At 32.3% G+C, this 27,133-nt stretch overlaps 2 protein-coding genes across 4 annotated transcripts; one reads left to right on the forward strand and one right to left on the reverse strand.

Annotated features, from left to right (window-relative positions):
• Positions 1 to 4,082: 4,082 nt before the first annotated feature.
• LOC130825094 (zinc finger protein 8-like) lies at positions 4,083 to 6,348 on the forward strand. Its single transcript, XM_057690137.1, has one exon. The coding sequence runs from the start codon at positions 4,308 to 4,310 to the stop codon at positions 5,121 to 5,123; it is 816 nt and encodes a 271-aa protein (XP_057546120.1). The 5' UTR covers positions 4,083 to 4,307; the 3' UTR covers positions 5,124 to 6,348.
• Positions 6,349 to 6,657: 309 nt separating this feature from the next.
• On the reverse strand, positions 6,658 to 26,680 carry LOC130825095 (uncharacterized). Of its 3 annotated transcripts, XR_009046836.1 has the most exons (8): positions 26,360 to 26,680; positions 26,163 to 26,213; positions 22,993 to 23,044; positions 22,860 to 22,918; positions 21,866 to 21,911; positions 18,632 to 18,826; positions 13,061 to 16,998; positions 6,658 to 7,204 (listed from the first exon to the last, which is right to left on the reverse strand). XR_009046836.1 is itself a non-coding variant. In XM_057690138.1 (6 exons), the coding sequence occupies exons 1-6, from the start codon at positions 26,486 to 26,488 to the stop codon at positions 18,684 to 18,686; spliced, it is 480 nt and encodes a 159-aa protein (XP_057546121.1). In that variant the 5' UTR covers positions 26,489 to 26,680; the 3' UTR covers positions 17,039 to 18,683. The 3 variants fall into 3 exon arrangements, 1 of the variants encoding a protein (XP_057546121.1); XR_009046835.1 differs by lacking the exon at positions 6,658 to 7,204 and having other exon boundaries at positions 8,404 to 16,998; XM_057690138.1 differs by lacking the exons at positions 6,658 to 7,204; positions 13,061 to 16,998 and having other exon boundaries at positions 17,039 to 18,826.
• Between the last annotated feature and the right edge of the window lie 453 nt (positions 26,681 to 27,133).

Raw genomic sequence — 27,133 nt, forward strand, 5'->3', positions numbered from 1 at the left:
ATATATATATATATATATATATATATATATATATATATATATATATAATAAATAAATAAACAACTTAAACGATACATTAATTAAACTATTAATAAAGGCATGGAAAAAATGTACATGGAGGAAGCCCCTGCCTGCCTTGTGTGCGACGCCAATATTGGAGAGTTTTGTGGGTATATGGTTTTTGATGTCCCCAACTCAACCCTAAAATCAACCGTTTGAATCCCCAAAAAAGTAGAAATAAAAAACATATTCAAAAGGCAACGAGTAATACCAAGTTACCAACTCCTCCAACATCATCATTCAACATATTTGAATCCGCCCCTGTACTTCTATATAAGAGATAAATAAATTTTATAGGATATTAGGAGATAAAAAACTCTCTAAAACATTTACAAAATATCTCATATTTTTCTAAATGGATAAGATTTTATTCAAAAAATTTTATTGTATTTTAGTTTTTAAAAAATCATTGAATAACCCATTCTCAAAATAAAGTAAACCCTAACTATTTTAATTAAACTTGCATATAAGATTTATCACCCAACTCAAATCAGATGTATAATCATTATAATTAAGCAGTCTCTTACAAAAATACCGGGTAAGTTAATTTGCCTCTATTATACTTTACGCACAAAATATCCAACCCACCTTCAAATTCTTATTCTGAGTTGACGCTTTATGTACAAAATTGCCATTTATATAACTTTTTATAAAACTATCATTTATATATTTTTTTCAAATAGGCGTGATGAAAAGAAAAGGAAATGCCACTACAATTTAGCCCCCTAGCTAGCTATACATAGTCCTTAACCCAAAAATTGGCAACACAAAGGAAACAAGAAACCTAAAAGGAGAATCAAGAAGAAACATGAAAAATAAATTTTCCCACAAAAGGCAACAAAAGAGAACAAATGGTATACTTTTTGAATAACAAGTTAGTGGGGAAAATGGTAATAAACTATGTATCAATTGTCCTTGTTAATAAACTAGCATAATTATAAAAGGACCACGACTTGATGAATTCTTGCAAGTAGATGTAAAACAAGTAACAACTATAAAGAAGCAACAACTATTATTGATAAGTAATAGACATCAAGACATGTATAGTACTAATACAACCTGGTCCTGACCATTAATCCAAAAGAAAGTTGTGTTGGTGCAAGTGATTGAGCATAGGAGATAGGAGTATGAATCAATCAAGGTTAGGCATGTCCCACACTTAGTAGTTTTGACTAATAGCTACCCATGTACTTCGTGCTATCTCTCTTAAGGGGTACGAGTATAATCTGTCTACTAACTCTCCTTCCGAACTCATATTTTGTGCATGACACTGGGCTGATGACCAAAATCAAAACCAACACCAACTACATCCTATGTCCTTTAAATATGCAATATTCAATATTTGCATTAGGAATAAGAAAATGGTGGGGTTAGTTATTATATTTTGTGATAAGATTAAAATTGATAAAAAGTAAGAGAAGTTGTGTGGATAAGAAGTAAAGAAAGAGGTGGGATATTGCTTAAAATTGAAATGTCAATGATGGTTAAGACCCTATGATATGTTATATACTCTAACACGTCATCTCACACGAGAGCCTTTAGGCTAAAAGTGTGGATGCAACACATGCATTCCTTATACTTAGCACCAAATATTCCACTTTAAATGAGGGGTGATTGAGATTCAAACTCATGATCTTTTGTTAGACTAACTCTAATACCATGTCACGAAACTAACTTAACCAAAAGCTTAAGCTGATAGTTTAGGACTCATGTTATGTGATAGACTCTAACATGAAATATTACAAAGTTAAAAGGTAAACTAAATAAAATTATTGACAAACTCATAAAAATAGAGAGAATATAAGATTCAGAAAAAAAGAGATGAAGGTACATTTAAAGATAAAGATAAAATATATCTTCCTTTCATAAATTATGTAATCTTCTTGCTTCTTTTTCCCTCTATTCACTACAGGACTAGAGGTCCACAATGGGATTAAGTTCAAATAGAGGTGTTTATTTAGATGTTTTACGAATAGACCATAATAAATATAGAAAATAATTTTAAAATGCCCTATTTATTTTATATCATAATTGTAAGTACTAATGCGTTATTTAGGCACGTTGAAATCAATTGTCACATTTTTTTTATTTAACGATAAGATGTATTTTAACAATTGGAGAAATGGGAGTATATTATAAGAGCGAGGCGTCGTCAAAATTTTAGATAAAGAAGGATCAGTATTAGGTGAAACGGTCAAAAATTGTTTTTTTCATGTGAGAGCGAGAATATCGAAAACATATCTTGTGCTTTAAATTTAGAGAAAAAATATTGTGAATCAAATCTCTCTCTATATATAACATTTTTACTGATTTTTAAGTAAATTATGCCTCACCTTCGCTCATTAAAAACTCCACTTTTATATAAAAATCGGTGATGGTTGAACTCATGTTAAAGTGGTATAGAATAAACAAAAATATTATTTCATATTTTAATTTGAAATGATTAATAATCAAATTTATAAAACTATTCACATTGTAGTCTCTTTAACTATGACTCAAAATAATCTATTTTTCATATAAAAAAAATTAAAAATTGAGTATTGTCTCAGTTATATCGAGTATGTATTATTTTTTTAGCTCGATAGAATTGTGAATTCGATTTTCAGCTAACTATCTCATGCATTTAGCCTAACGGCTATCTTATAATAAAAATATGATCTATTAATAATTAGTTATATTTGGAAAATGAAGTACATAATTTAATGGTGACTTGAAGTGATCTGCCTTGAAGGAATATGTCAATAATGCATTAGTCACCTAGTGTTGTTGATAAGCATGTTCTATATCATGTCTTCATATATCTTTAAACCTTGTATGGTCGTCTTAAGCAATGATCACCACGTGATTACTATCAACACTTTGATGCTACTCTTTTCATTAGATAAACTGAGTACGTGTATTTTTTCTTGTAAGCACTTTGGAGGGAACATGTGTATGATCTGTTCGTTATCATTCTCCAACTTAAATTCTGATTTGTGTGGGATATCGGGTTGTTCACTCTAACTATGACACTTCTATATGTTAGATGATAATTTTATTTGTTTTGAAGATAATGATGGTTATATAAACCTTCAACTTTAAGAAGAATTTCAAATGACCAACTAGTTAGTTTAATCAAGTTTGGCAAAAGTTAACTTGATATGCAGACTAATCTAAAATAAGTGGGTTTGAATTAAAATTTTTAATCCTACTAATTAAATAAGTCATTTTGACCTGATCTATTTATTAAAATTTTTCTTTAATAACTCTAGTATGGTGGCCAACAATAAAAAAATATTCATATGCTATATACTTTTGTCACATTGTATTTACTAAATTATTGAAAAGTAATGTATAACAATCCCTCCCTTCATAAAGTTTGTAAACAAAGATCAAATGTGACATAACATACACCAGATGATATCACATTTTATGATTCTTGGGTTACCTTACTCTTTGGATTGAATGCTTCAACTTCCATCTTAATGAACTTGGATGATATAGATATATAGTTCTACAATACATGCATTACAAATACTTTATATAAGTATAGTTGTATAATTTTCAAAAATATATAATTCCTCAATTCTAATATGTATCATCATCATCATCCTACCCAGTGTATCCCGCTCATAGAAAAACTATAGACAGGGTCTGGGGAGGGAAGGACGGCAACAACTCATACCCATAAAGAAGAGCGCGACCAAAAAAGTCCCCCGGCTCGAGAAAGATAAGGAGACGTAGCTACACGAAAAAGATAAATTAAATGCATATAAATAAAATAAATAAGTAGAATCAATTACAAAAGAAAACAAAAAAGAAAACAAATAACTAATAATAAAAAGAACGAGAGAGGTAAGATGGTAAGAACACCAAAAGGTAATTCTAATATGTATAATAATCAAAATGTTTTAATTGATTATTTGTTTGGATTATTGAGGTGGGAAATTGTAGAAAACATCATATACACAAGAGGCCCCCAATTGTACAATACATACTTCAACATATACATCTTACCCTTACTTAGACCCCACCATTTAGCCCCTTTACTTTCCTTTCCTTCCACCACATCAACTCCACATACATAGTTCTCTCAACTCCTTCCTTTCCCATTTGCCTCCCCCCCTTTTCCCTCCAATCCCTTTGTCTCCCTTCTTCTTCATTTCTATTATCTTCCCCTTTAGTCATTACCCCACCCCAACCCCCCTCCTAAAATAACCCTTCCAACCCAACAAAAACCTAAGAAAACCCATCATAATACCCCAATAATGGAGAAAACCTCAATAAATCCTACAACTACTACTAGTAACTCCCTAGATCAAACCCATGATTTCATGAATGTAGACTCCTTCTCTCAACTCCCCTTCATCCGGCCCGCCCCGACCACCACCACCAAACCCTCCTCCTCGGCAACCGCCAACACTGCGGCTATCCGCCTCTTCGGCATCGACTTCTCCTCCTCCTCCACCACCGCCACCACCGAAAACTCTGATTCCGGCGATAGCAACAACCTCGAAACCACCATCACCACCACCACCAACACCACCACAACCACCACTAGTGAAAGTAGTGGAAGGAAATTTGAATGCCATTATTGTTGTAGAAACTTCCCTACATCACAAGCCCTTGGAGGCCACCAAAATGCACACAAAAGAGAAAGACAACATGCTAAAAGGGCCCACCTTCAGTCAGCCATGATGACGGCGGACCCCACCGGACACCACCATCACCATTTTTATGGCTTAGCTAACAGCTACCATCACCGTACTTCAACTAACTCTTACTACCCTACATCACTTTCCAACACAGCCAGGTACTCTTATCACTACCCCACCCAAAACCCAACCCACCCACCAACAATAAACGGTAACCCATTAACAGTTTGGCGGATCCCTACAACAGTTCATTCTCATTCATCTCATCATCATACTTATGCTAGCTCACTTCATCGTGACCGTTCATTGCCTTTACTTGCTGGATCTCATCATCCGGGTATGAATATAAATATGGGTATGGGTTCTTCTCATCCGGGTCAAGTTCGCCGTGGAAGTAGTGACCAAGTGAGTTTGGATCTTCATTTGTAATAATTTTTTTAATATAATACTTTTATTTATGTCATTGGTTTATTTTAGTTATTAGTAGAGCTAAGCTTGCTCTTGAACAAAAATTAGGGTTTATTGAGGAGTACTTTTGTGTACTTTTGCTAATTATTAGAATTATTAATCTTAATTAATTATTCCTTTGTGGAAGCCAATTAAGCTTGACTTTTTTTTTTTTTTATTTAGCTATGTAATTAAATTATTTTGATGAAAAAAGAGAAGATTCAGGTTTATGTTTAATTAGCTTATTTTCATATCAACATTTAAGCGACTCATCATCATATATTCAACAATTGAAATTCGCTCATAAAAATTTTAAATTTGATTAAAGTTTATAGAGGATTAAAAGACGACAGACTATAAGAGTATAAGTGAGCAGCTTCGTTCTTCAATGTATGTCAATGGAGGAATCCAATATAAACGTGAATGACGTCTTTTTAAAGTTAATAGGAACTCACCCATTCTTGTGTGATATGGTTTCACCGTAAAGCGTTTTTTATAGATTGATCATAATTCAATTAATATAATAATAATTAATATATGAATTTCTTATTTTGAAATCATTTCACTGTAAAATGGTATCTAACAAGATAGTTAATAGAAATTTCATTTGTTGGACTTAAATTGTTATAGTATTACTATTAAGTAATCTATATACATAAGAATAAGCTTGGAAGTAAATTTCTTTTGTATGTGTTGGAAGAAGAGTATATAAATTTTTTAATTTGGTGTATGGATAATTCTCTATAGGTAAGAGTGAGGGAGAGGGGGAATTGATATAAATTTTCTATTTGGTGAGAAGCTAATTTTTATCTATTAGTGGAAAAAATATTATACATACAACGATTTTTTGTGTCATATATGCTGCGGTTTAGACCTTAAACACACGTGATGGCAGCGGATATGTTTATTTGCTGCTTCAATTTAAAACCGAAACGGATCAGAAGTGAGAGGAAAAATGTTCAATCACTATGAATAAAGGATGAATTATTTTTGATTTGGTACCATTTACACTATTATTTTTCTAATTAAGGATTTGTGAGGTTGAATTAGTATTTTGGAAATAAGCTCCAATTTGGTATTTTGACAATTTTACACAATCTGAAAATTGCTACGATGCCCATCAAAATCAAATAGAATTGGTTGATTTGAAACTTTTGAACTGCTATTACGCTCCTGGAAATAAATTTCAAATTTGGTATTTTGACAATTTTGTACGATCGGAAATTGTTAGTATTTCCTTCAAAATCAAATGCATTCTACTATTCGAAATTGATTTTATATATATATATATATATATATATATATATATATATATATATATATATATATATATATATATATATATATATATATATAACCCTAGATTCTAGTAGTCTTTTTTCTTATTAAACTCTTCCAAATTTACTATAAATATTATTATTAAATTTTTATTTGATAAACAATCCTTTTTTATGACAAAATACACTATTTTCTATATTTATATTATCTCTAACAAATTGATATGCCATAAAACTATATTCTCATTTGTTCTTTTTTGTTTTTTATTCATCAATTAATATCAAAAACATATTCATATGAGATCTTGATGGATTCGTCTTAATATATATTTTTTGAATATCGACCAAATTTTCATCATTTTTAACACACACAATTTAAATCATTTAGCTCATTAAATTTACGAAAAATGGAAAAAACAGATCAGAGGAAAGGTGGGAGTATATTTTATACTTAATACTCCAACTTAATTAATCATGCTACTTATATTATTGAATGAAAATAGTAGATGTATGTCATTGGTTTGTGTTGTCAAAACATAAATACTATCTCCTATAATTTATAAGAGAAATATAAATTATAAAATGAAAATAAATAAAGTGGTGACAAAATTAAGGAATAAAAATTGAAGAAGAGCCCTAGGAAGGCTCCAATGGATAATTCATGTGAAGTTGTAATTACACACGTGTGGGGCTGTATTGTAATGTTTCGTCAGAACTGCTGCGGTGGTCTGGATGGCTCCTGCCTCATTGCATTGCAAAAGTCGCACATATTTCACCTCATTATGCCTGCAATTTTTTAACTTTCTCTCAATTTTTACAAATTTCAATTATATATATATATATCCTACGAAATTTGTTTCATATTTATTATTTCGTTAATTCTCAGTAACTTAATTAACTTATCTATTTACTTCTTAGACGTATTTTTCTCATTATCCTACAATATTTTTTTGTCTTATTTTTTTAGTTTCTCCACTAAATATCTATGGGGCAAATTTGATGAGACAGATAGAACACTTTCTTAATTATGGACACATACACTCGTATTAATCATTTTCTTTGTCCCAAACTCCTAACGAATTAGTAGATTTTTCATTTTTGTCTATTTTATTGTATTTGCTCAATTTTTATTTTTTGGAAATGGCTACATTTTTAATTCTAATCCCTCCATTTAATTTACTTTGTCATCAAATTCACATATTTCTCTCACTTTTTCATAAAATATGAAATATTTTTGTAAGACCTTTACTTATTTTTCTTATATTCACACACCATTTATGATTTAGGCTATTTCTTTAAGATAGAGGTAGTAAGTCATGGTCATGATAATTAGCCTAAACATCTCATATAAAGTCAATGTCAAATTCAAGAAAAAAAAAATCTAACTAAGACATATTTTAAATGGAATAAAAGTTTAAAGTTTTATTAGCTCTAGTCTAAGTGTCTAATTAGATCAAGTTTAATTTTTTAATTAAAGTTGACTTACATCAAACTTAATTTTTTTATTTTGTACATCATATATATTAATGATCTTGAAAATCAATAATAAAAATAAAATTATAGGATAACTTTTTTTCTGTGATGAGAATTTTCAAATAATATGCAAAGTTACATTTTTAACACAATTATTATATAAGTAATACAATTTTTACAATGCATGCAACTCAAAGAAAAATTTAGAAGCTACATCGAAAGTTATTAAGTAATTATCAGCAGAAGAAAGGTATAAATGAGGATATATTGCAAATAAGTAGATATAATTCAAGGTAATTTTTTTAAAAAAATTATAAATTTAGTTTTTACAACTTTAATTGTTAAAGGTAATTTTTTTAAAAAAAAAAGCCTCGAATTAATTAATATTAAAAAAGTTTTTTATGGGATTTCTTTCAGTTGCAAATAATCATGTATCGTCATGATATAAATTACTCTAATTAATTATTATTATTATTATTATTATTTTCTAATTGCAATTTATGGGTGGACAAATTCTTTAATAACACTTGATTGGTTTTAATATATTCTAAACCTATGAAATAATATGTGGTAAATTTACGGAAAAGGACAATATAGGAAAAATGAGATGATGAAAATCTAGAAGTAGATTCAGTTTGGGGGACCTTCACTATAAAAATTGACACTGCCCCCCAACATCTTTGTTTCTTGTAAGGGTGAATGAACCTAAAACATGGATAGACAAAAGAGAGCCTGGCCCACATATATTATTGTATCAGTTTTATAGAAATAGTCTCAAGTTTGATTTAAAATAAATATAAAAAAGCTTACTAAAGTGATAAAATCTATATATTTTATAGAAAAAAATACTTCTATGGAAAAGAAAGTTAAATGTGAATAAAAATTTAAAAGTAGCGTGAGTCACATCGTAAAATAAAAAATATCTCATTTAATAAAACAAAAAAAAATAATAAAGTTAATTGTTTGGGAGAGGGGAATATGTACCTATTTACAAACATGTATACATCCATTATTGTACTACAAATTTATTTTGGATATTTTTTTGCAATTAAAGAAACCAACAAACATATAGCTTAAGCTTATGATTCTACCATATTACAAAATTATAGAGAAATTAAGTTAATTAAAAGTTTAAATTTATAATTGTAGCCTCAAAATAATGTTATATACTTTGTTATATAATATATCCTCACACGGAATCTTGTTGAGCCAAAACTGTGATGGAAAAGCTAAACTTAAAATTAGAATTAATGAGATTTGAAATAGTAACTTTTCATAACGTTAACTCTAATACCATTTTAATAAATCAACTTAATTTTAAAGCTTTAATTTATGGTAATAGTCAAAATATATTATACTCCCTCCTATTCAGCTTATGTGTCCCATTTTCTTTTATGGTTAAGTCACCTTAATTGTCCCATTTCTATTTTTGGTATGGGTTTTTGGCTTTTATGCCCTTAGTAACTTTATCCTATTTTCAATTATACCCTCCATTACCCATACTAATTTTCCTTCCTTATATTAAAAAACTCATAATACCACTCTCTTTTTTACCCTTAAGGTCCCACTTTTAACTCTCCTTAAAATCCGTGAAAAGTCAAATGGGACTCCTAAGGTGAATAGGGGGAGTATACTTTATATAAAATAAATGTAGAGGTAGTGCTGATAATAAAAATGTGGAAAAATAATAGTGTGACTCAACATCAAAAGTTTAGAAAACTAATAGTAATAGAGTGAGTAGCTACTAGTTGATTTTGCAGCAAACATAATTGTAGTGTAAACTTTTTATAGTCTTGTCAACAACAAAATAATTAATCTATTTTTGTTTCGGGGTAGCCTAGCTAGAAACTGTTACGGGAAATAGCGGGAGGGAATTAATTTTAATTTTTATAGTTATTGGGAATTGAATCTCTTTTGTAAAGATGAAATGGAAAATTTTTAATTACTAGACTCATTATTTTTACATCTGAAAATAGTTTATTTACAAATATAATGAAAACTAAGAAAAGTAAGTAAAAGAGGTAAAAAGATATATTTCGGGAAACTGAGGAAAGTATATGGATAAGATCAAAAGGTATGATAAATGTGTTGGTGAAATTAAAATTATAATGTCGGTTATTGCCAAAAATAAAAATTGGGCAAATTCGATAAGAGTAGGGCAAACTAAAATGAAAAATGGGACAATTTATTGGAACAAAGGGACTAATTAGAAACTGCATGATTTGCATTTAGAGGTGTTCAAAACAGGCTCAATGCCCCGACATTTACACGATCATAAAACCAAACTCAATTTGACCAGATTCTAAAATTGCATCTACGATAATGTAAAAACCAATATAAACATAAAAAAGATCCGATTTTAAAGCGGAACTTAGAATAAGTTTGATGATGTACAACCTCCTCATTGAATGAGGTCTTACAAAACGCAGAATGGAACAGGAAATTTATTATGAACTACACTAAAATGTGTACTTGGACCAATGCATTAAAGTGTTTAACATGATCTATCACTAGGGCCTTATATTCACAAGATATAGAGTCATATAGAACTGGGAAAATATGTCCAATTGGATGCAGGATCCCATTCCCATTTCCCAATTTAATGTCACTCAAGTATTCCAACCATTATCGCAAAATTAGATGTACACAATTTTATTTTATATTTGTGATAAGTTATTTTTAATTTTAAATTGGTTGAAATTTTATATACAACTTAATATAACTAAGAGGAGAAATAAGAGGAGAAATTGTCTAAAACAAGCCAACTTGATAAGCCTAATCTTTGATGTACTTCAACGATTAGGTGTTAGAGTCAGATTCGACCGTTTGAGGGGGTAAGAGGGGCTTGTGGCCTGAGCCAATCTAAAAATATAAGAAAGAACGAAACTTTAATAGTTACACAAATTTGTAAATCAGATGGTCTCATAGTGCGACCATCTGTATTAGGTTGATCTGATGTACACTATTATCTTAAAGTGATCACTTATAACCTTAACGTGTTCATTCATTACCTTAAAATAAGTTATCAATTAGAGAAATTAATTGATCATATTGGTTCGTCGCACGGTGTGAATGTCTCATACAAGACTTGCTATAATAGTTAATATTTAGAGCCTATATTTATTGTTTTACTCTGTGCCTCTTAAATCTCAAAGTTGACCCTGGATGGAATGATTAAGCTACGGCTCTCTAATATTTTGACTTTATTTTTAAGAAAAATCTAATATTAATAATCCAACCTATTCTCATTTGATGGAAATAAATCTAAGTTTTAATTGTTTTTAAAAAATGTTTACTCAATTTAAATGAAAATGGGTTTTTTAATGAATGTGAAGCTTTGTTTGAAAAAATTATCTTGGCTACTTCAATTATGCAAGTACATAAGTTCGACTTTTTGTGGGTGGCCACACCAGTCCATTTCTCGGCTTTTCCATTTCCTTATCGACTAAAATTGTATTTTAATTTACATCCTCGTGACATTGGTTAAGCAACCGACAACATTTAATTTTATTCAAATGAATTAATAATTAAAAGCCTTAATCCTGAAATATTGAGATTGATTACATAAATTAATAGATCAATTTCAGTAGTAGGCTATAGAAAATTTTCTTCCATGCATTTCAATTTTGTATTATGTCAACTTATATAAATTTGGCGTATCATTTTTCACTCGTGCCCTTTAAGTCATTTTGGATCTTCATCACACTTTTTTATGTTCCACAAGTTCAACTTTGTAATTTCCATAATGGGCGACTAATATTTCATCTTTACACATGCTCAAACCAACTTAAACATTTACTTTTATTTACGGCTCCTAAACGCTTTCTTATATCTTCACTTCAAATTTCAATTCTCAAGGTATGTTCGTTCATCCATTTTAGCATGTACATTTTCGCTACTGGTATTTTCCTATTGTGATCATTTCTAAAACACCAACATTCAGTTCCATAGATTAACTATGTTTAAATGGTCATCCGATAAAACTTGCCTTTAGCTTTAGTGATGCACCTCGATCGCATGATATCCTTGTCGACGCATTCTATTTTTGCCACCCACACTTAATTTCATGAATTACATTTTGTTAATTGTCCCCACTACTGTAAAATATAATCCCATGATGGTTGAAGCATGTACTGAGAGTGATTTTTATAATTTCAATTTTATAATATCTCTACCTATCTCCATTTGTTAAAGTCACCCAATGTATATCGTATTATACCAAAGACATTGATTTAAAACGTGAAGGACTTTCTCCTTCCACATTTCCCTCCGTTTCCTCAATTTCCTCTCATCTAAACATAATGTAAGTATTATAAGCTCACTATCGATAAAAGATAAAATCGATTTAAGTTAAAATTTTTGGTTTGATTTTGTTTATCCAATTTTGATTTCAAGTTTTCGGGTTTGAGTAACAACTCCTTAGCCATCACTAGCGGCACAACCCTATACAGGTCAGCCACACTTTATCAATCATACCACGTTAGCTTGACCTAAAATCCATCAAAAAATCGATCACGATTCAAAAATATTAACTTGCAACCCAATTTAAACTGACCTTAAAAAAGGAAAAAAGAATTAAACTTAATCTAACAGTTTTGTAGCAAACTCAAAGAGAACAAGATAAGTATAACAGAAAGTGTAGGAAGCTATATAGCTTGATTGCCTAAATGAAGTTGGAGATAGCTGGAAAGTAGTTGGCATGTATCACAAAAACAGAATCAGTTAGGTAGACAGTGGCTTTTGTTTGAAACTAGGTTGTGAAAAAACATTCCTCTACAAACTCATAATTGGACCTATTCACTTAGGAGTTAGGAGTATGCTCCACAACATCTACCTTTATTCACCTTTCACCAAAACAAGAAATTTCCTTTTTATAATATATCCACGCAATGATTTTATATAAAATTAGTACTATTCACCAATCTAAAAATAGCAAATTTCCTAATAATTGTACTTGTCAAATGAAAAAAACATTATTTTGTACATTTTAAGGTTAGTGCATACTAAAATAGTGTAGACCAAGTTCAGACAAGACTTTCTCATCTAATACAATCGTAATATTAATGGACCATGCAAAACAATAAAGGAAAAATACAAATAAAAATAAAATATTATTTAATATAATATATATAAATTTTAAACTAGGCAGCTAGAGAGGAAAGTTCTTACTTGAAAGGATTGTATTCAGAGTGAGAGGTTAGTCCAAAAATGGAAAGGTAGAGGAAATATAGTTGGGTTTTTTTGGAGTTTAGAATGAAGCATGAAAAGAGGAAGTATAAGAATAAAGCATTAATTGAGTGTATGTTTATGTGTATGGCAGAACATCCATTAAGATTCCTTGTTTTTACATAAACTTAAAGGAATTTCTGCTTTTGGTTTTTCTTCTGAGTTAGAGTATGCAATTAACCTGTTGTACTGTATGGGAAATTTTTGCACTTCAGGTTCTAGTGATAAATGAGTAGTAGAGTTACTTTTTTGGGTTGGTATCTAGGAGACTAGGACCCTCCTTTACTACCTACGAGTGTGTTCAGAAAATGATATTTTTTTTATTGTTTTGAGTTGGCTGTTCGTTTTACGATTGGTTAGATTACAAATATGGTTTTTGGTACATGGGTTTTAAATTGATTGAGAACTGATTTCTAAGCCAAAACCGAAGGCTATTAGTCTTAATCTGAGTAGTTTTTTCATTGATTTTTGACTTTTTGATTCACATTTTCTCTTTTAAACATCTAACAACCGACAATCAACTTTTACCAAATATCTCCAAGACAGTTGACTTATACAGCTGACTTAACAGCTAGCAAATCAATTGAAACTTTTGACTGGACAAACAAACCAACAGCTCCAATCAATAGTTATATCTCAAACAAACCATAAATCTTGATTCTTGAGAACTCTACTCCCTCCGTCATAATAAATTTGCTATTGACAGTACCATTATCGGTAGCAAATTCACCGGAGAAAGGAAGTGTTTAGTAACTACATATACAATGACTCCTTTTTTCGCAATCATAGCACGCAGGGAGTAGAGTTTAAAGCAAGCTAGAAATAAAGCAGTTCACCGAATCGATATGCTCAGACATTTTTAGTTGAATCCGGAGTATGAAGAAACTTCTCAACATACGCCTCTCGGATCGATTGATTAAAGTTTTGCTTTATTAAAGATTTCTAGGACTTGGAAAAGCACAATGATTTAACTAATAACGACATATTAAGGTCTAACTACGTAATCTGAAACAGTTAATCAGACAGTTTCATCTTCATAACTAACCTCGAAACGCTCAACGGATACTCCTTTGGAAAAAAAAAAAAAAAGGAAGAAAACACTTTTCCTGGACAAAGAAGGGACAAGGTAAATATGAGAGCAGCAGTAAAAGACTATTTTTATAAAGAAGAAAACAATACCATGATGTTAGCTGAAAGCTTTTAATACAGGAAGAAGCACTGTAAAAAGAGTAGCAGACAGAAAATAAGGGGTTAAAACTTAAACATAAAGCAGTGCCCTAAATGTACATTACACAGAAAGTGTCTGGTTCACAAGAATTAATAGAAGACATCTTTATATGACAAAGCTATAACATTACATCATCCATTCATTCATCCATCCAAGTCCAACCAGAAAAACCTGGGGCCAACCTCAGTTAAATGCATAGCAGGAAGAGAGTATCTGTTTACGCAAGAATATGTATATAAAAAGTGTGCATGACAGATGCACTACGATAGTACTTTCCTTGTTTCCTTCAATTTGCAACATTTGAGATGAGTTGCTTTATCAAGGGAAAAAAAGAATCGGTCCGATCAAGCAAGTAGAATGGTTACAAAATCGAAGTGTTACAAACTTGATGAGACGGCCATATATAGTAAGGGTGTGTTCGGACGTAGCAGTTTAATACTTCAATTAGTTGTTATGATTTAATGAGGCTTCAATGCTATTTCAGAAATAATACTATTTAGGTGTTACTGGTGCGTGTAATTGTTTTCATAACGTTACATCTTGTAGCGCTCCAAAATCACAAGTAGGGTTTTAAGATTTTCTCCTGATTTTCCACAACAAATTATATTCCAACATCTACCATAACCACAACTTTTACCGACCAGTAATATTTTACACACAATTAACTAGTACCCTCACAGTAACCTTTCACCGAACACAACATCTCAAAGAGTAGCAAAATCAGGAAGACGGAGAGACGGTATCTTTACGTGAGTACCCTTATTGACAATAAAAGAAACAACAAAGGCATTTGAGGAGAAAGAGAAAGAGAAGGAAGAACACACTGATAAATCATTTTCTTTTGTTAGGACCACTTCCTAAAACACAAAGAGACTGTAGAATTTAAGAAACATCGGCCCACAACCCTATAAATTTTGCTAACGAGGTTGACAGTTTATACAGTATGCTTACTCATGCTAACATGCACCAGAGGTTAATTGCAACTCACTACCATCACTATCAATATCAGTTCTCAGGCTCACCATAACCCCTAAACTCTTCTTCAACAGTCAATTTTTATCTTGGGGACTGACTTTGGCATTCACTTATCAATAAATGCCACCAAATTTGTAGACCATATTGTTAGATCAGTAGGGTCCCTTCTCCGCCTCTCAGTTCTGACTCTTATTTAGGTAACTTTCTGCTATTAAGTTTTATATATGTATGGATCTTACACCCTTCACATGTTGCCTTGGCCCCACTTTGGATTTATATTATTTTCTGTTCTTTTAGTTTTTTAGACTTATTTATTTCCCCCATTATTTCATTTTTCTGCACAAGAGTATTTCAACAGAACCTTAAGTAAAAATACCATCTATAAACTAGATCAAGTACAGTTGGTACTACCCAGTAGCTATAGATGTCAGATTACACAATCTATTCCAATTTCCGACTGACCTTCATTATTTGTTCAATGTGCCCTGGAACTTATTTGCTATTTAAAGAAATTGCCAATAAGATTTTCGTTCCAAATCTAATCCTTATGAACTTACAATGTTTTCCGAGTAACAAATGGAGAAAGCATAACAGATAAACTTAAAGAGACGGTATAAGGAAACAAACAAAGATAAGAAAGAGCAAGAGGGGCAATAATGCAAAGTATATTAGAAAACACTAAGAGCTGGAGAAGGTGAAAAAAGGACGGTATCACAAGTAAACACCGTACAATTCCAGAAATTTGCATCGATGAAGTACTATGATGGACTGTTTGATATCAATTTTGTCTAGTCACTGAGAATCACAGGTTGGTTTACTGGTTGAAGGTTTTCCCTTTCTCCCCAGGGAGGAATAATTCCTCCTAATCTGTAGACCCTAATTCCAATCCAAAAAAAATCTAATCACTTAAATCCTCAAGCCACTGTTTTCTTCTATTTAGTTCATCAATTAAGACCCTCTACATCTCATCAATAGCCATTTTTTCAGTTTGATTAAGCCATTAAGACAAGCCAACAAGCTCTAAAGCTACTTTGGGTTACTATAGTTAAGTGAAACCCCTACACAATATAATTTTCCCCTATACACACAGACATCAAATAAATTTTCTGAGCAGATAGAGTTTAACAGTAAAAAAGCAGCTATAATCTAAGAAATACCAATAATCCAAGTACATAGATAGTAAATAGTAAGAATTAGAAAATTTGAATATTCAAAAGGAAAAAACCGTGAGATAAATATTCCGAAATAAAAGGATCAAAATTATATTTTGAATTTAGCATAGGGTGCTTTCAAGCAGGAGGCCTACTTGTTTGGAAATAAATGGTAGTCACAATAGTTGCAATTTGTCCTCATCATTTATCCAAGTATTAATGATATCTAAGAAAGAATATTTAACATACATATATAAGACTTATGAAGAAGTTGTCGGTTCACTGTCATACCTACGAATATAATTACATTGATCCACATGATCTCAAGGCAAAGCAATTGAGACACATCAAACTACACAAAACCACACACTAAAAGATGATATTATATATCCTATGAACACAAAAATACCTCAATTGGAAGCAGCAAGTAGACAACTAAAGTGAAGGAGACAGCCAAACTGTTAGAGAAAGAACCTCAAAACCTTTGATTACTTCAAGTAGCAATGATTTGTGGAAAAAGAAGTTTCCTGTGAACAATTATAAAAAATAATGCATAACCAAAGTCAGCAACTAAAAAATTCAACAAAGCTAACTTTTTAGTGAAACAACAACACATCAAGCTAAGGCAGCAGGCGCCAGCAGCAAATGTTGATTATTTGTCAAGTAGTTCAACTAATGATTTTACTAATAAAGCAAGTTGAAATCCATGGAAGTCAAGTGTAAAATACTTAGAAACCTAATCTTCAAAAGCTCAACACTCAACCCAAATCAGGTTTTAAAGTTTGAAGAATCATGGACATAAATTATGGTACAAACTCAATGTACTAAACCTATTTCGTCAAAGTTTAATTTAGTCCAAAACTTTCTCTTCTACACTACGCCATCAAGGCTAGCTCGAGATCTAGAGAACTTCAAAATTTAAGGGCTCAATTTTATTCAGCACTTTCACTTCTAATTTCACATTACCACTTATTTTTAGTTCAGTTCTGATTAGGTCAGTTGGCTTCAATGGAATTTTTCCGTCACTTTCACTCTCACTTCACCATTCAGTTCCAATCTTTGAGGCGAACAATCCCCAAAAGTATTTTGGCTATTTAATTGATTGAAAAAAAAAATCAAGGATATATATCACAGATTCTGTTAGGTCGAGAAGCTTTCTATTCATTTGAAATAAAATCTCATTGAAGATTGTAATGGGGCAAAAAAAAATTGTGGCGTTGGTTAATATTCCAAGGTATACCCATGCGTACAAAGAAACAGCACTATAGATAGAGTGGTGCTGAACTCCTCAAAGCAGAAATAAAGTAAAAGTATGTTGAATGAGGGGTATGAACAGCTTGAATATCACTGAATTGTCCATCTTTAATAAACAAACATGAATTGACACATCCTCTAATATGTACTCCTACCTTTTTTTTCCTCCCTCACAATTAATGAAATCGCTGTCCATTAATTTTTTGTGGGGCACAACCTTCTTCATGAGTTATGACATGGGGGTTTAAACTATCTGATCCGTCACCACCAGTCCCAATTGCATAATAGATCTCTGGGCCCAAGGAAATCCTACATTACTTAAGACTCCTAATACAAGCATATCAGGGTCCAGCCTAATTACCATATGTGGTCATACTTCTGCTCTGTTCTAACACTGCAATGAGTTATTTGAAACAAAAAATACAATTTTTTTGTCAGTTAAAGGGTGTTAAGGAGACTACCCACACAATAGTGAGGGCCACGAGCTAGGATAAGAAGATCAATGAACCACCATCCTACAAAGCTACAAGTTGGATGTATATAAGCCTAGTGCAAAATTCTAACAGCGTTAGAAGCTCAATATTGAGAAGAAGAAGAAGAATATTCACAAATTGAAAGGCAGTGGACAATAAAATAAGCAGTAGTTAAGAAAAAAAAACTGCATAAATATCATATCATTCCATAGTTGAGTCGGAGCTTGTCTAAATGTATGGTATATATACCCTCAAAGCCTTAACTATACAAGAACTCGTCTACAAGTGCCTTTGAATATGTATAAAACTTGCTCTTCCCGACATTTTATAGATTACACATGAAAATATTTTACAAGAAAGGGCAACAGATGTAACCAAAAATCCAGTCCAGTTCTAGATGCATGCAATGAGGGAAGTAACCAAAACTGTTAACCTGATACATGCAAAGCAACATTTCTGTCATCAGCAATATCTTTTAGGCTTCATCAAGAGGGTTTATCCTGCCGAGAAGCTGACACATATGCTTCTTCAATGCGTCTAGTGAGTAGAGAAATTCCATAATGTGAAGCACTTGAAGCAGCATAATACGATGTCACAGTAAGCTGAGTGAATTTAGGAAGAGCATAGCCTGCACATTCAGTACAACAATCAACTTTTTTCCAGAAATACGAAATTTAAAACAAAAACAAAGACTTACAAAATTGATGGGAGGTCTCTCAATTCATGTTAGCATGTTACTAGCTTATCAATTCAGACCTTACAGAATCTAACAGCTAATGCTGTATTTTTCTTGTTAATCTTTTTTTCTGAGGAGAACATGGCCGAGAATGGGTGGGCAATGAAACTGTGCTCAATAAATGATATTGACAACTGACACAAAACCCTCTAGATACAAAAAAGGATCCCTTTGGTTTGACAGAAAATGATGTTTTCCGAAAAAAATACTATTGAAGACTAGTTTTCCTATGCTTGGGTCGACGGTAAATAGAGAGGCTTGAAATGGCTGATCAAAAAACCCTAGTGAGAGAGAACAACCCTATTACAATGCTAGAAAATTAAACCCAAATAAATGGGGTCCGCTAAGAACGGCCCTATCAGGTTAATAAAAAACTAGGATTTGCTACATTTAACAATTTTCACTTTCTAAAGACAAGTCGGTAAAAGAGTGTGTAGAAGAGATTAAGAGAAAGTATGAATTCGTCGACAAGATGAAAAGAGAATGTAGTCTCATTTTCAAACAAACTATGTCATGTAATAACACCTATCAAATTTCAGTTAAGTTATACCATATAGTAACTTTAAATATAACGTGAAGAATAAGTTTGTAATAGAAAAATATAATAAGTCCGTTAAATATAGCATGCACCATGTACTTGTCATTAAACCTCTGTCAAAATTTTGAAATCCAGTAATGAGGATATCCAATAAGATGTGACCCATGGAATTAAGTGTACGTGGCAAAAATGAAGAGCGGATACTAAGATATTATGTGATCAAGGTGTGCCAGTTAAGCTAAGAGGTAAGTTTATCAAACGATCATTAGACCAACGCTACTATATGGATTAAAATATTGGCTTTTAGAAAGGATCGTAGTAGGAAGAAGTAGTGGAAATGTGAATGTTTCAATGGATGAGTAGGCAATACCTTAAGAGATGAAATCATATGATTCGATATGAAGATATAAAAAAGGGGTTAAAGTAGCAAATATTACAGAAAAGATAAAAGAGAATCATTTGACATGATTTGTGCATGTACAAGATGGGATATCACTTATTAGTGATTGCTATGGAAGATAGAAAGTTGGAACTCAGAGGATACTTAAAAAGAGGGTAAGGAAGACTGAATATGACCTAGAGGGCATGAGGGAAAAACGATATAAAGGATTCACACTTACCGGTTTAGATGCTAGAAATCAAAATAAATGGAAAAGAAGAATCTATGAGAATAACCACTGAAAATGATCTATTGGTTTATATAGCCGACTAACTTAGGCATTGTTGTTGTTATTCTTGTTGAAGTGAAAAACTACTCCAATGCCTATTTGCAATCCTCCCATTCAAACTTGCCTCGCAAGTTTTACCTAAATATCTTCATTTAGCTACGGCCAGATGACACTTTTCTGAAAATTGATTATTCTTGGGTATCATGGGCTGGGTGAACAGGCAATGGGCTTAAAAAAGCTTGCAACTACATGTAAGCTTGCAAACATGACACCTGTCACATTCCTCTAACCTACATACCACAGAAGACTGTTATGACAATTTTCTAAAAACCAAAAAAAGATTCCCAAGTTTGACACAAAGAACTTGCAGTTTCTTGACTCAGAAGCATTCTGTTTATAACAGTCATAACTACTAAGATAGCATCATAGCAACCAACAAGAAGTATATCATCTAAAATCTTTCCCAAAAACTATCGGTCTCCCTCTCATAACGCTGACATGCTCTCTCACAGCCCCAATTTACCAAAGAAGATGCAAGCTCGTTAGATTGACCTTGCACTTCAAATTGCTTTTTCAATAGAAACCCTGTCTAGCACCTTCATCACATATTCACAATTTCTTGGCAACCATTTGAACTAGATCAAACAGATGAAAAATTGTAATCACTTAAGCCTGAGGGCTGAGATGCTTTAGCACTGATGACATCAACTTTTTCCAAACAAGATGAACTCCAAACTCTACAGTTTGTCTTTCTACGACTCAAAGTGTTAGTAATTGGTGCCCTTTTATCACCTACTCTATCAGTGTTCATATAAGTGTATCTTAGGGATACCAAAGCCCAAAGCAAATCTGCCCAACCACTTCGAATGGGTTACGCAAAGCGTTTTCAATGAGGTGTGCTCAAAATAAAGCACACTGAGGCACATTCTTATTTTTGCAACTTGTTAATGTACAGAATCTTTATCTCTAAGGACTATGCCTCACATTGAAGGGGTGGGTACCCTAAAACTAGTTCCTTGTGGCTAGGCTCTAGGACCCCTTTCACTTTGTTGTGCCTGGAGGCTTTTAAAACTTTGCTCTAAACTCGAACTACTCTTGTTTCACTGTTGAGCTGCTAATATAAGTTGATGATTGGTAATTGACCAATGACTGGATTAGTCTATTGGCACAGGGAACAGAGTAAACGACAATAGTTTGACATGTCTGTCTAACTAAAGGAGTAATCACAGGCATTGAAAAACGCTGCAAATCAAAAATGATGAGAATTTTACAGCATGCGCCACGCTGTAATGTTGTAGGATGACTAGTAAGGTAGTCGAACTTGTGTGGTTAAGAATTTCTTACAATCCTGATGACGCAAATTCTTAGAAAATAACTATTTGGTTCTCTGGACTCAACCAAATGTCAGATGATAATCTTTAAACCATCAATGACAGTGACACCAACAAGCTGAGTCTACAATACATAAGCCGGAGCCAAATTATTAGAAGGAAAAAAAAAAAGCCAATTAAGAAAGAAAATTAATCTAATCTTTAAGTCTGAAGTATTTTAAGTAGGACGACACAAACTGCTTCAACAAAACTATCAGGGAGCAGCCTAACGAGTAACAACTAACAGATACTTATATGCGCCAAAAATCTACCATTGCCTACATGCCCATTGTTGGAAGGCTAGATGTTTAGAAAATAAAGAATATTCAAAAGTACAAATGAATCAAAATCTTACCACCAAATGTAGCACAAACAGCTGAATACATGAGTAAAGGTGGAAGCTGCAGGTGTAGAAACCACACAAGATTCAGCTAAAACTAATATAACAAAACAGGAAAGAGTAAATGAGACCGTACAACACACCCTCCGATTTTTTTTGGATAGTTCAATTTATCAATATTGGCAACTTCGTCACAATAAAATCCTTACTCCTTACTGATCAACTAAACATTCCAACAATTTAAGCTCACCCCACAACCATTACTCTTTTTCTCCCCCTCTCTCCATCAAACTAATATCCCCAAAGAACTATCCATGAAAGTACCACACCCATCTCCCACCAATGCTTAACGAACACTACCAGTCGCTAAACCACCAATCAACCTGCACAAACTTCCACCATATGACATCACCATTTTCAAACTATTGCCAAACACAAACATAACATAGAGTGTTTGTGAAACACCACAACCATCTAAAATTTTGAAGAGAGTTGAATTTGATCATTTAGGTTTAACTGAAATGGTACAATTCAACCATTTTGTGGTTGATTTTGTGGTAGTTGTAACTTAGGATACAAAAACAAGCTCTCTCTATATGGTTGCTAATGCTTCACCAAAGTGTTTCTGCGCAGCAGTGACCATGTGAATATAAGGTGGGAATGATGATGTGGTGACGAGGAATGCTGCGGTTATGGTCTTATGGATGGTGGTTTGGGATTTGCAAGTTATAAGTGTCGGACCTGGCCGCAGCAAGGCCATGCCATGATTGTTGATGAGCGGTTGGGTGGTGGCCAGTTTTAGCAGATTTGAAGGTCATGTTAGCAAGGTAGCCTTATGGTGCAATAAATATAAGTAATTCATCTAACCCAACATTTCTGATAATCCCAAAGCTTGTGCAGGAACATGTTCTTGTCCTACGTATGCTGGGAAGTACAAGTGACTCAAAAAAACTATGGAGGGAGTAAAGGCAAACAATATAATTACCACATATAGATGAGCTGGACTTACCCCAAAAACAAATGAAAGCCACTTGGGTCCTTTAACATGTTTTTGAAAAAAAGGTATCCCTAAAAAAAGCATGATCAGATTTGGAGCCATTCTTTCATTTAAATATAAAACAAAGAAAAAAGAGAGATAATACCAGTATTAAAACCATGTGTAGCACTTAGCATTGCTCCAATTCCAGTGCCAGCCTACATAGAAATGCAAATAACACAGTTCAACAAAATAGAATTGACTTTTAAAAGTGAAGAAAATTTGAGGGAGAAAAGATTACACAAATAACTAATGAATCTCTGTGAACACTAAAGAGACAACAAATTAGGGAGTAAATTGATGTGAAATTGCTGTTGGATGATGTTAAGATGATGTATTTACATACTTCGATGTGAATCATAACAAATAACATTGTTTAGCACAAATGATAGGTTTCACTAGATGATCCACCACAATGGTTCTAGTAGAAGATGAAGTCAGAATATGCAGAATTATGCAGCTACGGATCTGCTAGGTGATCCCTGTACCGAAGCGTACTGCTGGAATCAACGCTTCACTTAGCCATTGCAGCAAAGCGTTCTGGATGGAGTTGCTGGATGAGCAAAGTAATTCGTCTGGTTATTGAATCATTTGCATCTTAAACTCACAATAAATCTTTGACTAAGTACGTACAACAACAAACATTTCATTATCTCAATGTCATTGAGTGACTCCCACCTCTTGAATGAGTAATGAAACATGATAAGCGCAAATCAAATACAATCATTAGTCATTAGTCAAGGAGGTCAAATGTATATCACTGACAACCATTTAAGTCATTTAAGGGTTAAATAGGCTTAACTATCTTAGCCCAGTCATGAGATTCTCTTGATCTTTTATTATTCTGATTTGTAACCTCTCCCCACTCTTCGTAAGTATAAATATAGTAGTTAGTTTGATAGGCAGATTTGAAAAGCTAAGTTAAAAGTTACTTTCGTATGCAAATTTTTTAAACCATCTCCTTCATATACAACTTCCAAACATTTCTAAATAAAGTTAAGTAGAATTCAATCATCATTGTTGCAGCCATGTCCAAATGTGATAGTCAGGAATTTCTCTATTTCAATTTTTTAGTGATATTGTTATTAAACATAAAATATTTCTTATGATTAGTATAGTTGTTGTCAAATTACCTACTTGATTATTAGTAATTCAAAATTGTAAGTACAACACAAAGTGAAGGATCTACTTATTTTTCTTATATGCGACGTCAATTTTGAATAGTAAGCAGAGTGGTCTAGCACGCGAACCAGGAAAATAATATAGCATGTGAACTAGGAGGAGGGATTATTAACATTTGGTTATAGAGATTGCCAAATCAATAAAATATCTTTAAGTAATGTTACTTTCAACTTAAATCTAAAGGGTTGCTTAATAAGTTCAGGTATTGAATGACGGGAAAACTCATACATCAATAATATAAAAGAAAATCTTAATTTAATGAAGAGGCTATTAAACTGCGATGACCTTTTATATGAAACGAATCAGATGAGATTCAAACGATTTACTAACATACTAGGTAAGATGAGGAAAATAATTAAGATATTTTTCTCCATTATATTTATTATTTCCAAGTATTTGTTACCATCTTTTCTAGAAACACCCCTTTTTACTTGCACAAGATTAATGAAATTTATTGAATCCTTACTTACCTACTACATTGTACAGATAAAGGGTTGAACTTTGCATGAGATATAGAGTAGTCATATAGGTGAGTAAATTTTATTGTGTGATGAATGGAAATTGGAATAATGTGGAAATGACCCAAGGCTGAAGCTTGGTTCAAGGAAAATTAAATATAGAAAAAAAGAGTGAGAATTTACAAGTCACCTATTTTCTTTTTGACCCTAGCCTAACCTTTTCTCTTTCAAGTTTTCACCATATAACCCAATATCACATCTTTCTATCTTCACCACATATTCTAACACCTTCATAAAAAAATTCAAACCCCGGCTTTTCTTGTTCTACTCTTCCCAACAAAACCATCATTCTTTCATTGAATACTACTTTTTCCTCTCTTAAACACTATTCATCTTCTTCTCCATCTATCAATTCAGATGCTTCAAATCTATTATGCCATATGAACCTCCTCCTACCCGCCCGTGAAGAAATACAAGCCTAAAACACCATAATTTATCAAGGAACTCCCTAAAAAAAATGAAGATGAGAAAAGATGTTTCCAATTTAGGTAGACCTTTATATGAGGCAATCTTGAAAACACCATTCCATGCTTCAAAAAATTAACTTAGATGTTACAAGTTGCTAGGGTCCTTAAAATCATCAACAAATGCCTAATAAGATTCACAAGGATTGGAGAACACCCTTATTACCTTTTTCTCCAAAAGTCTAGATAAGATTGAAAGTTAGTACTAGCAGGTATGTAAGCCAACATAACAGAAACACGTAGCTCCCTCGCCCCCACAGCTTACCAAAAGAAGTCTATATACCAAAAGTCACAATGTACATGGACTAATAGGCGATAGCACAAGATCGTGATAGATTACATTATTAAAAGGCTTAAGGAGGGTTCTCTAATCAAACTTAATTCTTAAAACATGACAACATTGCAACTAAAAAGGTCCACGAAACCTAAAGAAGTACCTTGATCTAATGGTACAATCCTACCAGCTTCTTTTTAGCTCTCTTATCAAACTTAATTCTTAAAGCATGACAACATGACAACATTGCATCAACACTCTAAGGTGGAATGGAGTTGACATAGAGGTATATCTTTTTTCTCCACATGAGTGAACTCTGATATATTACATTTAACCATCTTCAGTTCACTATGAATGTGTCTATAACTCAAGTTAACATTTCAAGAAGGGAACGAGTAAGGGAAAGGAAAAACAAATGGGTTTTCCTTCCAAATCATTCCACAAGGACTTGTTTCTTTTAGGAATCCAAAATGAAGGACATGTATTCCTCCCCTTCTTTTAATTCCATTTTCTTCCATCTAATTATATATAAATCTTGCGCATATAAAGCCAGAAACATCGAAATGCATTCATACTATATAAGGCCATGGTAATAATTTCCAACAAAAATAAATGATTAACAATTAACACAAAAGAAATCATCCAAGTTAAAAGGCAAGTCCACAAGCAAGCTAAGCATAGTACTTCATGAAGTTTCCACAGAAACCCAATGGCAAAACAAAAACCATAATAATCAACTTCATTCCAATGGTTATTCAAAAAAAATAAAAAAACAAAAACTTCATTCCAATGAACTAAGACAGAAAAAAAAGAGTGAGATGTGAGATAGAAAGCATACCACAGCTGTAGCATCATGTAACACAGAAGTAATAGTCCATTCACCATTTTTCTGAATCCACATGAAACCCAAAAATCAACAAATTTCTATTAGACAATTCATCAAACAGCTTAAATGCATACCACAATGTAGAACAATAAACACGAAGTAAATAAAATGATATAGTAAAAAACCAAAAAAAAAAAAAGAAGATATACAGAATCTGGGTCGATAAGAGAGAGACAACGGGGGCAGCGAGGTGTACCCAGACCCGGATTGATCGTTGGATCATGGTGATAAACACTGCCAGTTCGAAGCTTTTCTTCGTACACTTCTCGAGTTCCCATTATCGGTGAACCTCCGCTGATACAACAGTCCGGAGAATTGGTCGGTGGCTTGGTCGGCGGCAGCGACTAACTTTGCGGTAATCGGCGAAAGTCTTAGCGGTTAGGAGAACGGTTGTATGACTAGGTAATAAGCCTTAAAAATTACAATTAGTTTTTAGAAGCTCTACACAACTTCAATTGATTTTTTTTTGAAAAACTTTCGCGAAATGTCAGTGCTATTATTTTTATAAGATTTTTTCATATAGTAGTATTTAGCTTATGGCTTATCTAACTGCTGTAGTATTTTCTGTTAAAATCTTGTCAGTTTCTGTTTAGTTCACCATTTTAACGTTTTTATTCTTATTAAGTGTTGGTTGTTGTCTTTATAACTTGCCCTAAATTATTTTATACTCTCAAATGTTGTAACAATTTTGTTTTCATTCAATTATTTGACATTTTTGACAAATAGTGTCTTAAGCACTATTACATAAACCATAATGTTCACTTAATGTACTTAATTAGGATTATAAAGTTCAAAAGGTACATTCCAAACACTAATACATACATACTTAATTAGAGTAAATTATAATGACAACAATTTGAATGAAAACAAAATTGTTATAATATTTAAGAGCGTTGATGAATTAAATGGTGAATCAAACATCA

Source organism: Amaranthus tricolor, chromosome 10, assembly GCF_026212465.1.
Source record: "Amaranthus tricolor cultivar Red isolate AtriRed21 chromosome 10, ASM2621246v1, whole genome shotgun sequence".
Lineage (NCBI taxonomy): Eukaryota > Viridiplantae > Streptophyta > Magnoliopsida > Caryophyllales > Amaranthaceae > Amaranthus > Amaranthus tricolor.